The sequence below is a fragment of the Haliotis rufescens genome, unplaced genomic scaffold (assembly GCF_023055435.1).
Source record: "Haliotis rufescens isolate VD_foot unplaced genomic scaffold, xgHalRufe1.0.p SCAF_1, whole genome shotgun sequence".
In the NCBI taxonomy this organism is placed as follows: domain Eukaryota; kingdom Metazoa; phylum Mollusca; class Gastropoda; order Lepetellida; family Haliotidae; genus Haliotis; species Haliotis rufescens.
This window is the reverse complement of record NW_025963779.1, coordinates 61,052,103-61,071,306: the sequence shown is the minus strand read 5'-3', so window position 1 is coordinate 61,071,306 and position 19,204 is coordinate 61,052,103. Positions and strand designations below refer to the sequence as shown.

Below are 19,204 nucleotides of genomic sequence, written 5' to 3'. Positions count from 1 at the left end.
TTCTAACTCACCTGGTTCAAAGCCAAGTGGACATTTGGTTATTTGATAGTGATGTATTTGAAACGAGTATCATAGTTGTGTTTTGGACATTAAGTTTGCAATGTTTCAGCGACTGTATTTAGCCTAGTAACATTATGATGATGTTTGTAATGTTTGATCAAATCAAATTTTCAAGTATATACTTTCTTCTGCCCGGCGGTTTCTATGTTAAGAGGTACATTTGATGATACATGTATATCGCTGTGATACTTCACGCGGAAGAAAACAAATATATAACTGGCAACAATCACTTTATTCCACAACAAAATATATTAGGAAGAATACAACATTCGTTATTTTTAGTTATACTACATAAAGAATCTGTTCGTGAACATGTTTATATATATTGAGCAAGCCAGTGCAGATAGTGCGACGCCCGCCTTAATTCATGTGTTGAATTAATCTGTTGTAATTGAATCATAGCTATGTATCGTGTGTGAATCATTATCAAGTACCCCCCACGGGTACTTGTTAAACTGATTGGAATATATCTTAAATGTTTATCAAATATAGAGCAAGAATTCATGCCTCGAAATTCCGGTAAACTTAAGCCCCTAGCAACGATTGTTTAAAGGCTGTCCCTAAGGACGTTAAACCCTCAGTTCTGTCATAACACGCTTTAGTTTCCTCCGTGAGAAATGGTTGTCCTTGGATCCTGCCCATATAGTTCTGAACCAAACAAACAGTCATTCACGCTGTGTGATATAACAATTCCAATATCATAGCGGTTTGGTTGCCTCATGTTTTGATATGTCTCAAATAAACAAAATAATACCGTACGTGAAGAGCTTCGAGTGTTAACATATTGTAGTCAAAGAATCAAGGCAGTTTCCAATATCGCCAACATTATCATTGGTATAAATTTGTACAGCTTATGGAATATGGCGATTTACAATCCCAGCAGATATTAACAACACCCCATTAACGTAAAATCTCCGTTTGTCGTGAAGTACTTCAGCGTTCCACAGCAGTTTAATTGGTTGAATTCACAATCGTTACGGAATAACGTTAACGGAAACGGAATTGGGGTCGGGGGATTTAGCGCAGAGTTTGTTCTTTGTAAACGGTATGAATCTCAATGGGACGATTGCAAACAGAACCAAATGAATTCTGTTGCTGCATAAACAGAGTGGTGAAGATGCGCAAGGGCAAGGTGTCGAACAGGGAGCAGATTGTAAGTCGTCGTCTTGTTAAACTAGGTCTAATAACACCTCCAACGGCCTGTTAAGGTTGATGAAACATTCACTTATTAAAAATGGTAATCTGTATTTTTGAAAACATTATCGGTTTAACTTTTACTGTCAAAGTTTACTAGCAACACAAGCGAAGGGCATTTGGGCATATGGCTTGGTAGAAAAGCACAATAATTATTATAAGATATGAGCTTTGTATCTGTCTAAATTTCTGCAAATAAAAAAACACAGGCTAGAACAACTTTGCATTACAAGAACTAATGCCAATGTATTTGTCAGTAATAAAATGTGGACCATCTATTTTTCATGCTCTGTTTGAGCGGCTGCAATACGGAACAGAATCGTCTCTGTTTATAACACAAACAATAGTGTTCACGTATGTTGTCAGATCCGACCTCGTGAAAATATGTCGAACAATCCTTTACTTGAGGTTATCATTATCACAATAAAATTGAATTCAAAACCATCCATATTAAAAATGTTGTTGACTTATTCCTTGCAACTGAACCGTAAGTTCACTGTCATCATTTCAAAAATATTTGAAAGTCATATTCCAACCTGTACATGTTTACACTCTGTTGCCCTTAAGCACGATATTTCGTTGGGAAGTGTTAGATTGTCACTAGAAGTCTTTTAAGACCGAACAAATTTGAATCCATGAATTGCGTCTCTTTGATCAACGTTTTCCTGCCACTAGAAGGCGTTGTCGAAGTCGAAGCGCCGCGGCGTGGTCTCTGCGTTGACCCTCCGCCGAAAGCATATTCGCCAAGGAAGATAATGCGCCATTTATAGACAGGCCTCGTTTCTTGTTCTGTGTTATAAATTTCCCGTCATTCATTGCTCGCTCTGCGTCAAATGAAGGCATCCCGGGTTGATTCCGCTTGAGCTTTGCCCAGACACTTTGGGGAGCTATATACCGCCTTTCGTTCTTTGCCTTGCCAGGCAAGTTCGGATACTGACCGGAAGAGCCGAATGTTTCCTGTGTTTTTCCTATTCTGTTGAGGATCTTTGTCCACAGAGAGGTCCCAGAAGACCGGTTCTCCCTTTCGGCAATACGTCCTACATTTCCTTTGCCATCCTCGTCCAAAGCTTGTATCTCGTCTTCATATACCCCGTTCCCGGTCGGCCATTTTAGTTCTCCTGGAGAGAAATAGTTCTCTTCTGTTTTTGACTTGCTTTTCAATTCCTCCGCCGATATACGATTCACGGACACACATGTATAGACTAGGACAGCCAGGAACACATACAGGCGGGGCATGGCCGATCTGAAAACAAAAAGGCTAGATTAGAATGGTCGTCATAGGGCGATATGCATAATGAATGATGATTATGCGTGGCCTCATCATTGAAAAGGGACTATATTCCACGGTGTGGTGCCCCTTTTAGGTTTAGACGTTGTAACTAGTATGACCAAGCTCAATCTAAAAAAAATACTAAAGGTAATAAAATGTTTTAAGCACCCATAAGGGTGGTTTGTAAGCACCATGACCTTTCTCTTAGGTGATCATCATGTGTGTTTTTGCTAAGTCCACTTATTTGGTATTTTCATCAATAATACATGATTGTTTTCATTACTGTATCCAGGCTATTAATCCTTCTGCAGCCGGGATAACCGACAGGTAGAGTCCTTCATGTGGCCCCGTAGCAAGGGAACATATCTGAACATGCCTCGAATTTGGTTTAATAATAACATTGATTCGTTAATCTCACATTCTGTATCGAATCTCGAATATCAGCACCAAACAACACATCGCATACAACCATAGTTGGAACGTTGTGTTAAGTTTTATCACTATGCTCTATCATAATTTGCCTGATTATTTACCCATCTTTACAAAGATGCCATCAGTCGTGCGCCCGGCGACACATAACCTTTGAAGATTCCCTTCCCACGCATTCCTTAATAAACGCACGTCATTCGTATGGATTCCCCCGCTCGTGTTAATCTAATACTGAAATTAATTGTCACCAGACAGAGGCTGCATGACTACCTGGCGTCCACTGGCATTGCTGAACTTGGTTGACAACATTTCTCATTTTGACTAAAGTCGGTTGAACTTTAAGCGAAATCAATGAAATGTCTTTGCTACTTCAGTTGCTGTTTCAGATACAAGAGAGACATTAGAGTTTTCAAATTCCAGCTATAAATTTAGAGTTTTGATAAGCGATAAAGTGGACATTTACATTCTTTGCCTGACGATGAAAGACAGTATTTAAACCTTTCGAAAAAGATCCATTGAGAACCAACACTTTCAATCTGCATGTTTTCACAAATATTACTGTGTAATAAAAATGACAAAGCCCTTTCAAAGCAAGCACAGCTCGTGGCAATCAGCAACATCACAGATACATCATAGCTACATCGTGGTAGTCAGCAACATCACAGCTACATCGTGGTAGTCGGTATAATCAGAGCTACATCGTGGTAGTCAGCAACATCACAGATACATCATCAGCAACATCATAGCTACATCGTGATAGTCAGCAACATTACAGCTACATCATCAGCAACATCATAGCTACATCGTGATAGTCAGCAACATTACAGCTACATCATCAGCAACACCATAGCTACATCGTGATAGTCAGCAACATTACAGCTACATCATCAGCAACATCATAGCTACATCGTGATAGTCAGCAACATTACAGCTACATCATCAGCAACACCATAGCTACATCGTGATAGTCAGCAACATAACAGCTACATCATCAGCAACATCATAGCTACATCGTGATAGTCAGCAACATTACAGCTACATCATCAGCAACATCATAGCTACATCGTGATAGTCAGCAACATTACAGCTACATCATCAGCAACATCATAGCTACATCGTGGTAGTCAGCAACATTACAGCTACATCATCAGCAACATCATAGCTACATCGTGATAGTCAGCAACATTACAGCTACATCATCAGCAACATCACAGCCACATCGGGGAAGCCAGTATAATCAGAGCTACATCGTGGTAGTCGGCAACATCACAGCTACATCGTGGTAGTCGGTATAATCAGAGCTACATCGTGGTAGTCCGCAACATCACAGATACATCATCAGCAACATCATAGCAGCATCGAGGTAGTCAGCAACATCACAGCTACATCGAGGTAGTCAGCAACATTACAGCTACATCGTGGTAGACAGTATAATCAGAAGCTACATCGTGGTGGTCAGCAACATCACAGCTACATCGTGGTAGACAGTATAATCAGAAGCTACATCGTGGTGGTCAGCAACATCACAGCTACATCGTGGTGGTCAGTATAATTAGAAGCTACATCGTGGTAGTCAGCAACATCACAGCTACATCGTGGTAGTCGGTATAATCAGAGCTACATCGTGGTAGTCCGCAACATCACAGATACATCATCAGCAACATCATAGCAACATCGAGGTAGTCAGCAACATCACAGCTACATCGAGGTAGTCAGCAACATTACAGCTACATCGTGGTAGACAGTATAATCAGAAGCTACATCGTGGTGGTCAGCAACATCACAGCTACATCGTGGTAGACAGTATAATCAGAAGCTACATCGTGGTGGTCAGCAATATCACAGCTACATCGTGGTAGACAGTATAATCAGAAGCTACATCGTGGTGGTCAGCAACATCACAGCTACATCGTGGTGGTCAGTATAATTAGAAGCTACATCGTGGTAGTCATCGTGGTAGTCAGTATAATCAGAGCTACATCGTGGCATTCAGCAGTATCACAGCTACATCGTGGTAGTCAGCAACATCACAGCTACATTGTGGTAGACAGCAACATCACATCTATATCGTGGTAGATAGCAACATCACTGCTACATCGTGGTAGACAGCACCATCACAGCTACATCGTGGTAGCCATCAACATCACAGCTACATCGTGGTACACAGCAACATCGCGTTGCTTTAACCTTAGGGTTAACATTAGTAACTATTTTACACACAAGCAGAGAAGAATAAACTTTTAAAATCTGTTTGAACACCTATGCACGTGCGCATGAATACCTGGGTACGTGCAAATTCTACAGAAAGACATGTGATTCACAGATATTAACAGCTGGGTGTAATTATTGTTATTCTGCTTGTGCTCGGCATTAAGGGAGTAAAACAAGAACTGGTCGGCTCGGAGTCAGCATCCTGTGTCTGAGTGGTGTATCCATGTTAAACTGCAGCATTGTATCTCAGTGGCCTAGTACTATATAAAGGGGCTAAGTCTGGATTACTACTTTGTGTGGACACACACAAATGCACGCATGCGCTCCAGGTAAGTGAAATATTCTTGAACGCAACGTCAAACCTCATAACGCCCAAGCCCGATCTCATTGACTTACCGTAACAGGCGACTAACGGGATCGGGTAGTCGGGTCTGGGGGATGTATGTCATCGTATCCCAATTGCGTAAATCGGTTATCATGATGTCAGTCACTAGATTGTCTGATTCAGACTTGATTATTTACAGACAGCCATCATATAGCTGGAATATTGCTGAGCGCGGCGTTAACCATCAAACAACCACATTGGCTAACGCTATTGTAAAACGTTACATGGGTGATGGGCGTATAAACTACGAGTGTCAACATTTAAGCGTTTACGACGAACGATAACAACTACTACTACTACCACCACTACTACTCCTGCTGCTGCTACTACTACTATTGCTGCTGCTACTATTACTACAACTACTACTACTGCTGCTGCTGCTACAACTACTATTGCTGCTGCTACTATTACTACAACTACTACTACTGCTGCTGTTACTACTACTGCTACCACTGCCACTGCTGCTACAACTACTACTGCTGCTGCTACTACTAGTACTGCTGCTATTATTGCTACTGCTGCTACTACTACTACTGCTGCTGCTACTACTACTACTTCTTACTACTACTGCTGCTACTACTACTACTACTACTACTACTGCTGCTACTACTGCTAATACTACTGCTACTACTTACTACTACTCCTGCTGCTGCTACTACTACTGCTACTACTGCAGCTGCTACATCTACTACTACTGCTACTACTACTACTGCTGCTGCTACTACTACTACTACTACTACTACTTCTTCTACTACTACTGCTGCTGCTACTACTACTACTACTGCTGCTACTACTACTACTACTACTGCTACTACTACTACTACTACATACACTTTTAAATTGATTCAACCGCCACACCATTATTACTTCAGCTGTCACCGGGACACCTCTCCTTTCTCCAAAATGGACAAACGCTGAAGCCCATTTTGATGTCCAGCATATGATTCTAACTTATATAACTTCAATCAAGCCTTTCTCAGTTGGGACCTCTGTACTACGGATTGTGTGACATCAGTGCTTGCTGGGTATGTATGGTCTCTGAAAAGGGCTGTCAACGGGTATTGCGATACTCATAAAAAAAACTCCCCGCATTCAACCCGCATATTTTACATAAAAAATTAACGTTATCATCATACTTAAATGCACATTTTCAACTATTGAACCATTATGATGACGTCACGCTATTGTAACAGTTGATTCTGAGCCAGGAATTTACTGGCTTTTCTGAAAGTGCACTAAAACGTAAGAGTGACGCAGCCATAGGTCATTATGTAAAAATTATACAGAAATTATATATCAACCGTAACATGTTTTAATTCCGAGAAATCCCCCGAATCTTTGATTCCGGAAGTAGAATCAACTCGCATCTCGTGGGTTCTCTCAAACTACTTCCGGAACCAACGGATTCGAGTGATTTCACAATTACAAACGAGTTCTAAAACGTGATTCCAGAAATGCATCTGTCTAACACACGGCCAACACGGCCAGTGTTGAGAAACTATGATTGCGGTAATCGATTAGCGTTTGAATGGCGGTTTTGACTAAAACTTTACAGGGCACCGTTCCTGGCCTGTCGGCGACGCTGCCCACAACAGCCCCCACGACAAACATCTTTACTCCAGTGTTTAGATCCAAACGAAACAATCAACAGTTCCAATCAATCAGAAGTGCTGTTACATGTCAGATGTGGTGTCGCTCTGACGGCCAACAACAATAAGTGACACAACGAGGGTTATGTATCACAAAATGCGAAGATACCCGACGTTTTCTGATTGACTGAACTTTTTCTCCTTCGCTGTATCAAGAGAGCGAGAAAAGAGCGTTATTTGACGGTTGGAATTTTGCTTCCGGAATCAAGAAGCATTGAGTGAAAGATCCTGGGTTTGAATGTGTCAAAGATGGAGTTATACGACGCGTATAACAATGTTCCTTTTTGCACTGACATTTCCGATTGTAACTTTCTTGGAATCGCTTCCAATTTGCCCTCAGTCAATCGGAACTGTCCCTAGCGTAAACCATGATGGAGCGCACTGCAAATAAACCGATTTCAAATCATGAATTTGTGAGTTATGAAGTATGCTCAGATTACAGGCCCTCTTTCAATTCACAAGGAAGAGTTAGAAAGAAAATTTCCTCTGAGTAGAATCCTTCTGATAGAATTGACGTCGGATTGTAATCGTTATCGTTATGGTGGACTGATGAACAACTATCGTTATGTTGGACTGGTACACCACTATCGTTATGGTGGACTGATGAACAACTATCGTTGTGTTCGACTGGTACACCACTATCGTTATGTTCGACTGGTACACCACTATCGTTATGGTGGACTGATGAACAACTATCGTTATGCTGGACCGGTACACCACTATCGTTATGGTGGAATGATGAACAACTATCGTTATGTTGGACTGGTACACCACTCTCGTTATGTTGGACTAATACACCACTATCGTTATGTTGGACTGGTACACCACTATCGTTATGCTGGGCTGATGCACTGCTATAGTTATGTTGGACTGGTACATCACTATCGTTATGCTGGACCGGTACACCACTATCGTTATGTTGGACTGGTACATCACTATCATTATGCTGGACCGGTACACCACTATCGTTATGCTGGACCGGTACACCACTATCGTTATGCTGGACCGGTACACCACTATCGTTATGTTGGACTGGTACACCACTATCGTTATCCTGGACCGGTACACCACTATCGTAATGTTGGACTGGTACACCACTATCGTTATGTTGGACTGGTACATCACTATCATTATGCTGGACCGGTACACCACTATCGTTATGTTGGACTGGTACACCACTATCGTTATGGTGGACCGGTACACCACTATCGTTATGTTGGACCGGTACACCACTATCGTTATGTTGGACTGGTACACCACTATCGTAATGTTAGGCTGATGCACCGCTATAGTTATGTTGGACTGGTACACCACTATCGTTATGTTCGACCGGTACACCACTATCGTTATGTTCGACCGGTACACCACTATCGTAATGTTGGACTGGTACACCACTATCGTTATGTTCGACCGGTACACCACTATCGTTATGTTCGACCGGTACACCACTATCGTAATGTTCGACCGGTACACCACTATCGTAATGTTGGACCGGTACACCACTATCGTTATGTTGGACTGGTACACCACTATCGTTATGCTGGGCTGATGCACTGCTATAGTTATGTTGGACTGGTACATCACTATCGTTATGCTGGACCGGTACACCACTATCGTTATGTTGGACTGGTACATCACTATCGTTATGTTGGACTGGTACATCACTATCGTTATGCTGGACCGGTACACCACTATCGTTATGCTGGACCGGTACACCACTATCGTTATGTTGGACTGGTACACCACTATCGTTATCCTGGACCGGTACACCACTATCGTAATGTTGGACTGGTACACCACTATCGTTATGTTGGACTGGTACATCACTATCATTATGCTGGACCGGTACACCACTATCGTTATGTTGGACTGGTACACCACTATCGTTATGGTGGACCGGTACACCACTATCGTTATGTTGGACCGGTACACCACTATCGTTATGTTGGACTGGTACACCACTATCGTTATGTTCGACCGGTACACCACTATCGTTATGTTCGACCGGTACACCACTATCGTAAAGTTGGACTGGTACACCACTATCGTTATGGCGGACCGGTACACCACTATCGTTATGTTGGACTGGTACACCACTATCATTATGCTGGACCGGTACACCACTATCGTAATGTTGGACTGGTACACCACTATCGTTATGCTGGACCGGTACACCACTATCGTTATGGTGGACCGGTACACCACTATCGTTATGTTGGACTGATACACCACTATCGTTATGCTGGGCTGGTACACCACTATACCGTTATGTTAGACCGGTACACCACTATCATTATGCTGGACCGGTACACCACTATCGTTATGTTGGACTGGTACACCACTATCGTTTTGCTGGGCTGGTACACCACTATCGTTATGTTGGACTGGTACACCGCTTTAGTTATGGTGGACCGGTACATCACTATCGTTATGTTGGACTGGTACACCGCTATAGTTATGGTGGACCGGTACACCACTATCGTTATGTTGGACTGGTACACCACTACACATGAGGACGAGGAGGTGTGATATCGTGCCCAAACGACTTGGATCATTGCCCATTCTATCAGCCTTTGGTTTGCTCGTCCCAGATTATTTATTTACAGACCACCGACATACAGCTGGAATATTGCTCATTACACAGAGACCTGTAAATAAGTGAAGCAGCAAACCAGTGAGCGATAGCATGAGACACGATCCATGCAGTCAGGGCAGGGTGACACACCATCAGCAAAGTGACACAGAGTAACCACGTGATCACCTACCGGTACAAAAGCGTGTGTCGCATGAGACATGACGTGTGATGTGTTACTACATACATACAAGTCTCGGACTCATGTGGAACGAGAGAAACAGTTCGACTTATCCGGAGTTCGACTCATCCGACTCTACCTTATTACTGTCTGTCCTGGCCGGGATCGAAGTATGAGTTCCGCGCATTTGACACATCCGATTTCGAAACAAAGGGGTCCGCCATATGTGCGGCAAATCAGGCAGTGACCAAGTTGATTGTTAGAAAGTAAGACGATGACAGTCAATCCAGTAATGTTGTATGTCGGTAGCACTGAGCAATGGTAAACAACGCCTACTTTGATCTGTACTATCAGGTCACAATAAATAAAACAGACCATGGTCGCACCATCAGAAACGAATGTTGTATCCATATGCCACCCTAATACCAGCGTTGAAGTTAGATAATGTGCAAAGTTTAAGTGATTAATAATATTATACTATAGTCGTCCCCTTTAGACGCGGCTTTATTACAATTCGTAATTTCGCTCGTTAGATACGTCTGGAAATACATTCATAATAAAACACGGTATCTTATGTGATATATATATTAAGTCATCTATATATTTCTGCCACGGTAAATGATGATACCTCATAAGTAATTCGACTTCGATGTAGCCATTACTTATTGAATACCTCTGAATAATACATTTAAAACATCACGAGTTTAATAAAAAGATATCAAATCTACGACATCAAAACCACAGAAACTTATCTCCTGGTAAACGTCTTTAAACTTATACAGTTAAAATCAATAATTACTATTTTAGATACACAAGGACGTAATGATTTGATGGTAATCGCCGTTCTGTAATTTCGTATATCTTCAACACTGGTAGTTTAAGCTTGATATTTTAATGTCGCCTTCATGATTCCAAAACCAACGTTTACGTCAAGGTGTAAATATATATATATATCACATATACAAAACACTTCTCATATACAGTTAAGGGATCAATTTGAAATTTCAAAACATGTTATAATAACAGTCTGAAACTGAATTAGTGCCGAATTCCAAATTTCATCGCAAATAATCCATAACAATGTCAGTAAATCTTTGTCACACACAATGTATCCAATTTCAATTGACTTTTTAAAGTAAAAATGTATGAAGACATTTACCAAATTGTTTGAAACCCGTATAATTATCACGTACCTGCTCTAAAACCAAACTCCGCAACAGACCGAGTGCAAGAACGCAGCGCCACCTTCTGGCTGTCTGACATGCGCAGTGTGTAGCTGCAGGGGACGGTTTCGCGAGGCTCCAGAAGGTGAATTCAGCAGCCACGTCATATTTATTTTAAGATTGACTCGTGCATTGTGTAGAGGTCTAAATATTTGTCCATCCGCAAACCATAACTTTAATATATATGTGAAAACAACTTTTAGGACATAATTTATGTTTTAGCAAGCTCTGTACCCCCACCTTGTAAACTCAAATGTTATGTACTATTTATATCAGTTTTACAGTTAATGGTTAGCACATCTAGTGAGAGACAATACCTCACACACATGACATTATTTACAGCATCCAGAGTGGACAAAGGCAACAGTGAGTGAGTTAGTGAGTTAGGTTTAACACCGCTTTTAACATTATTTCAGTTAAATCACGGCGTGTCAGCTTAATGTGGGAGGAAAGCCCGAAGTGATGCAGGTCTCAGACGTTTACCACTTCGGTGAAACCAACGAGCACGGGTATGGTGCTGACAAACCTAGAAACATAATTGGGGCGAACCGGGATTCGAACCCACAATCATAGGTTTCTGGCGTGCCCAAGGGACGCAACTCTGCACAGCGAATCGCGGCGCCCTCGACGACTGGGCCACCCGTGCCCCCAGACAAAGGCAACAGATCATTGTCACTCTTTAATAGTATTGTGAAATGAACGATACTGCAGAAAGTCTGCTTTAACGAAAGTCACACTAACCTTATCGTTCACCTACATAGAGTGATGCTACACGGTAACAGGATCTACGCCAGCTGGGTAAGTCTCGGCCACACAATACAATGGTCAACAGAATGAAGGGCGAACCGTGCCATCCGTGTACAAGGTCAAAGCGGTGTTGTTCCAATATGTAACCAAGAGCTGTTCATTCACAGCATACAATTACAGTAAACTACGTTTATAACGAACACGCTTATAACAAACTGACGGATATAACGAACCTACTTTTTTGTCCCGATTATTTGCTGTCGTTATGCTGTTTATATGCTTATAACGAACTACGGGTATAACGAACTAAAATTAGTGGTTCCTTTGAGTTCGTTATAACCGTAGTTTACTGTATATCATCTGATTCCCTGATTACAAACGTCATTTTCCAGATGACTAAGAAGTCTTCTGTCCTGAGTGAGTGACTGTATGTTTTTACGCCGCGTTTAACAATACAACAGCAATACAAGTGAGTGACTGTATGTTTCTACGCCGCGTTTAACAATATAACAGCAATACAAGAAAAGTGCTTCAAATAATGTACATGTGGGGAATCGATCCCGGGACTTCGGGATGGCGAGCGAACGTTTTAACCACTCCATCCAACAGTTCAGGAACGATGAAAGGGAAAGTCATAGTTTGTCCGTGCGATGTCGCAATTAACGTGTATTTGTTGCAACAATACGGCATGGTGATAGGCATATGATGACGCTTATTGCGCCCCGGAGAACAGTCGACCCGTGTCTGCTGTGACAGACACGCATATGTTGGCATTGCTTGCAACAGAAGTAAAAGTGGACGTGTTACCATGCAGTGCCTCAAGGAAAGATTGGTGCGTGTAGAAGCACCATACCAGACGCTATAAAATATAACTGAATGCTTTTAAACGTGACGAACTGAAATAGCACCATTAACATTAAAGTTTAGGCAAATGCAAGAATATTGACAGCTATGGCTGTTTGTTAAGATGTGTATTCTGGTATTAGTTTGTGTACATTTAATTAATTATAGAGAATGCACTTAAGACATTTGGGCGTACATATATCGTGGCAAAATCGACGCTGGGCCTTCGGTGTGACAGAACAGAACAGAACAGAACAGGACAGGACAGAACAGAACAGAACAGAACAGAACAGAACAGAACAGAACAGAACAGAACAGGACAGGACAGGACAGGACAGGACAGGACAGGACAGGACAGGACAGGACAGGACAGCACAGGACAGGACAGGACAGGACAGGACAGGACAGAACAGGACAGGACAGGACAGGACAGGACAGGACAGAACAGGACAGGACAGGACAGGACAGGACAGGACAGGACAGGACAGCACAGGACAGGACAGGACAGGACAGGACAGGACAGGACAGAACAGAACTTTATTTATGCTCAGGCCGGGATCCTCCGCATATGAGGTACAAATTTGCAGACAGTAAATACATCAGATGGCGGGATGGTTTACATGGAAGATTTTACAGTGTTCATAACAACATTAAAGAATGTACAGAGTTTCTTAATAACATTTATTTTTTTACAATTAAAACGTTCTTTGAATTTAAACATATTTGGGTTTTTAGCATATGAAATTGGAACATATATTTTCCGTTGGGGTTTGAAAAAAGGACATCACCAACGTCGCTCATGTCGCAGAGTTTTACACGTTCGTTCATTGACAGGGATTTTGTGCCACCTACCTAGTTCAATAGGTAAATGGTGGCATGAGGTTCTAAACAGAAGGAATTTTACAGCCAACGAGAAAGGGATAACCAATAAATACTTTTCAAGGACGAGTTCAGTTTTAAATATGCGATATGTGATACCTTTAGAAGAATGGTTTAACTACAAAGCTACACCACCGCTCTAGATCTTATATTTTCTGGTCGTAAATGTCTATTATCGATGTTTGCTAAATTAAGGGTCGATAACCCACTGACAGCACTGGACGTAGGCAGCTTCACTTAATATCTTTGCTGGCACCAAATACAGTAAACTACGGTTATAACGAACTCAAAGGGACTACTAATTTTAGTTTGTTATAACCGTAGTTCGTTATAAGCATAATTACAGCATAGCTACAGCAAATAGTCGGGACCAAAAAGTAAGTTCGTTATATCCGTTAGTTCGTTATAAGCCAGTTCGTTTTAACCGTAGTCTACTGTACATCGCTTTTAATCTTGTCAAATTAAAATGGAGACATGCATACTGTAGGCGTAGAGCTAGGTTACCTGCGGTTACCGGCGGTTACCTGAGCCGAATATAACATGACATTTGAAACTCCACGCTGCTTGTTCTCTTCCAAGTTCAAGTTATCACTATAGTGTTAAATCTACACGTGACCAAGATTATCTCATAACTATGAAACGATCCCCAACATTAAATTGTCAAGATACATATCTCTGCTTGGTCCATTATTATCCAGTGCTTGATATTTCAATACTGTAATGGTGACGCTTATACTACCATTGAAGATAAGTCTGCTTCTTCACATATTTGCATTGATCCGTATGGTTTGCCTTGTCTTTACACGGACGCCCCGTCATTATTTATTAAACAATGGCTCCAGGGCCGGGAGGGCTCCGATGGAGCCTCACTGAAGGAGCCTCGTTTACCCAGGAAATCTGTTGTTAGACCGTGTAGGTGATTCTCGATGCTCATTTGCAGCCTCGCCCCAAGGCCGAGAGCGCGAGGGTCACAAAAGGTGATTCTCGAGGCTACTGCGGCCCCGGGTCTTGACGGAACATTTACGTCATCATTACAAAAAATGGCAAATTTAAACTAGGGCTTTTCAAAAATATTACATTTCCTTGCTGTATTTTGTTTTTAATGTATTAACCTAAATTATTGCAATTATTCGTTATTAGAATTTTTTTTATTAACTGAACATTTGTCTTCTAAGCTACATAATAATGAACTACTTCTTGCGCAGTAGTCTAAGGCCACGCAAATCGCTGTACAGAGACGCGTCCCTTAGTCGTGCTAGAATCCAGTGTATCGTGGGTTCGAATTCGCCCAGACAACGATCCATACTTTATCAGCTGACACGTGTGATATAACTGAAAAAACTGGTGAAAGCGGCGTCAAAGCAGACTCACGCATGCGTCTCTTTGCAGGGTCATGTACCGACGTCACAAACATTTAATATATTTATTTCTCGAAACTGAATATATGAAGCGTCAAGTACATTTGTTTTGGTGTTTTTAATAATATTTCTTAACAACTAGTTAACTAGTCAATTTTTACCATCATGAACGGATAACTATTTTTCTTTTCAAATGAAAACGAGCTAAAGCTTAACGAGTCGCCATCAAGTAACGGAGGTATGGCGATAACCAGTCGCTAGCCTGTAAGCTTTAAATCTTACTTATCTATCATTAGACAATAAATAGAGAATCTCACCCGAGTGTCTTTTGATATCAAATATACCAACACGAGTTGAAAAAGTGGAAATTAATAAAAAGTTTGTCCACTTTAATCAACGAGTGTTGATTTATTTGATATCTAAAGACACTCGGGTGAGATTTTTCTGTATCATCCAACATCATTCTTCCAACTTTTTCAGTTTGCAGACAGTAATGAGCAGTGTCTTAAGTGTAAAAAGTACTGCTAACAGCTTCAGGGGCAGAGCCATTACTGATGTCATTTGATTGAGACGTCATGGTAAACAATGACGTTACAATGGTCTGGTAAGCATTGTGATGCAATTTCATTGAAGCCAGTGGAAGCCAGTTTTGGATGATAATATATAATATTGCGCTAATCTATACTTGTTTAACGACTGCAGCTCAGACAGTTATAAGTTGTACCAGGCGGTCTGTCGATGTCAATGCCTTGATACCCAGGTGTTTCAGCTCCACTCTTATGAAATATATTGTCTGTACTGATAAGGAAAAGAAAAGAAAAGAACATTAACCTCATTTTAACTACTGGTTGCAGATGCTACTTAAGGTTGATCAATCTCGTAACTTGCCCCTTTAAACAAGTTAGTTTTAAGACAAAGAGGCTATTAACTTTGAAGAATATTTTAAAAAGAATTGATCGCCAACAAACGGTGGAAGCCGTTAGTGTCTCGCATTGTGTTCATGCCCTCAAACTTCATATGTCCATGTCCAACTTGAAATTAATATTAGCCTAAGGCTTAACTAATACATTAATATTCGGGTTTGATACTATTTGGAAGATATTTAAGTTATATCAGATGAAAGAATATGAAAATTTATGTGCAACAAGATCATAGATTTCGATTTTTCGTTTTTTGCATCTGAAAATAATTATTTTGGGCGAACGTACGTCAGCACGATCACCGCCCTGTCACCGCACGAACACACATTATAGTCCTCAGTGTCCAAGAAATATCCCCCTTGCTATCGCTAGCGATACAAATCATCACTGAGTTTTAATTACCGATCACCTGACTGCCGTTTGTAACCAATTGATCCAAACTCAATGATTATGTTTATCGCTAGCTATGTGGATATTTCTTGAAAAGCGCACTTTGCATTTTTTGTCAATACCGTAGGTTATATTCCTTATCGCCGGAATGGCCAGTTTGCACTTTTTCAATTAGTATTAGCACACATGCAGCTATCTCCATTAATTAATCATAGTGATTCTATTTCAAGTGGCGAGGACTCGACAGTGAATGCTTATAATCGTAAAAATCCTCTCCGTTTACTTACCAACAGTAAATAGTTTATTACTTCTCTATTATTATCATGAGGATCTTATCTCCAAATGTTACTGTTATTAATGGACTTATTTATTTACTTACTGTTGCTGGACATGTGTTATTATTATACATTTACAATGAATTTTAATAGCACACTTTCCAAAAATAACTGCTGAAATGCGCTTAGAACATGGTATACAGTAAAGAACGGTTATAACGAACTCAAAGGGACTACTAATTTTAGTTCGTTATAACCGTAGTTCGTTATAAGCATATATACAGCATAAGTACAGTAAATAGTCGGGACCAAAAAAAGTAAGTTCGTTATATCCAACAGTTCGTTATAAGCGTGTTCGTTATAACCGTAGTTTACTGTATTTTATTATTAAGACGGTCACTGGATCAGAGTGCGTTTGATGTTCATTCACAGCTCCAAGGGTACCATATATTTTGAAATCAATGAAAACAATAAAAATAAAACATATACAGTATAGTCATTTGCTTTCGTTATTTACCTCTATTTTAATGTAAGATGTGGAGAAAAGTCCATGTGGAAATTGTCTGTGCGGGTCTATCATGTGAGAATTGTCCTGCGGGGAAATGTCCATGTGGGAAATTGTCCTTCACTCCCTCACTCATTTATCAATGGTACCAGGACTGGTTAAAAATCGAGCATTCAACTACCCCAAAACTCCAGAACACCCCTACCCCAGAACAGATGTAACCCAGGAACATGAGACTCGCATATTTTTTGGTTGAACGTTTAGGGAAACCGGCTGCGCTGCTGACACTTATCCCATACTAACCTTTCCACGACGCAGAGAGTTGAAACCCGACCTTGTACTGTCTTGCTACTGTAACTAATCACAATACAATGGTGTCACGGAACAGATGTAAGTAATTACAATACAACCATGCCCCCGCTGACACTGACCCGCTGTTGTTTGATAAATGAAGAAGTAAATTGCTTGGGGAACCTTGGGGAAGCAACTTGGCATCGCCTCGTCCAGCTCCCCCATCCGCCCCCCCTTTCCAAATTACACGAGACAAGCTAATGACAACGTCCGCCAGCCGGCTCCAGAAAGGTCACGTGACTTTACACCAGCTCGCACCAGTTTATAAGGTGTGTCACTGATTTAATTTGAACGTGGCTAGATGTTTCTTCCTTAACGGTACTTTCGAAGCTGTTAAACTTAACCTAGTAATTCGGAAACATTGCGACTGACTGAATGACACGTTTAGTTTCACCAAAGTCTTTGTTGACTTTATAGCTGTCGTCATATTGCTGGAATATTGCATAATCGGTGTAAAACCCAACTTACTCACTCACTCTAACTATAAAGACGTAAGGATGTCAGTCAAGAAAGCAATGACTTTGTACTTCAATTTCATAAAAAATGAAATGATGCCATTTTATCTGTATTCATCCGTATATTTTTTTTCTTTTTCGTAAAGATATCAAGGAGTAACTGGTCCCAAGAAAAACTATAATATATATTTCTTAATAACATCTTCAGAAAATCACGAAATGGAGTATCAGTTGTTGCAGCGGAATCTGTAATCTTTCCCTTACCAACGGGTCATTATGAGCTGATGAGTGAATGTTGTTTTACACCAGCATGCAGTCTGACATATAACAGCGATATCACGTCGACGTGTAAATAGTTGAGCCTGGGCCAGCAAACGAGTGAGTGATAGCATGAGACACGATCCATGCAGTCATGTCACACCATCAGCCAAGTGACACAGTGTGATCGGGTGATCATCACTCAGTAGGTCCTTGTGCCCAGCATGAGTTATGGGGGCTCACTCTGCCCCGAATGCCTTCTGCATTCAACACAAGGGTGAAGAAAGACTGACTGAGTATGGTTTTACGCCGCTTTTAGCAATATTCCAGCAATATCACGGCGGGGGACACCAGAAATGGGCTTCACACATTGTACCCATGTCGGGAATCGAACCCGGGTCTTCGGCGTGACGAGCGAACGCTTTAACCACTAGGCTACCCGACCGCCCGGTTGAAGAAAGAACCGCAATGTGTTTCACCATTACTATTGTGTTGTTGATTACATCTGAAGGCTTCAAATTCCGGACAATTGTAATTGAAGCTGAAACGTCCAGATGAACCGGGCTCGTATCGAGCGATGAGATGTGGGAAGGGATCACCCGGACGACAAGATGTGACAATGATCATATAAGCCCCGAACACAGGTGATATTATAAAGTCAAAGAACATGTCATTCTTCAGAAGACAAACAAACAAGATCTATGCTTGACAAGAAAATCTGGAAAAGCAAGGTTAATTCCGAAATACCCGCCGCGACGGTACCTATGAATCGTATAACTGCTACATCTAATACACGACGACATCAGGGGGGAGGTACTAACGGCTTGACTGTTACATGTCGAACTGGTCATACGACTAATCTCGTTAATGGCATACCCAATAACGAAAACTGACAACCCGAAAATCTACTGCTTAAAAACAGCACCAATTTCTAGGTAACTGCGTCTTTGAGTCATTTTGATGTTTTTGTCGTGACGTTACTAGTCACTGGCAATTCAGATATAATTATACATATGCTGACTTCTTTAAGAGTATAATATTCTGGTGGT

At 41.2% G+C, this 19,204-nt stretch overlaps 1 protein-coding gene across 1 annotated transcript in view; it reads right to left on the bottom strand.

Annotated features, from left to right (window-relative positions):
* Positions 1 to 273: 273 nt before the first annotated feature.
* LOC124145014 overlaps positions 274 to 19,204 on the bottom strand; it is a 55,514-nt gene continuing 36,583 nt past the window's right edge. The window contains exon 2 of the mRNA XM_046514648.2: positions 274 to 2,497. Within this exon, the coding sequence (XP_046370604.1) occupies positions 1,909 to 2,490 (582 nt within the window). The 5' untranslated portion in view covers positions 2,491 to 2,497 and the 3' untranslated portion in view covers positions 274 to 1,908. The remainder of the gene's footprint in view (positions 2,498 to 19,204) is intronic.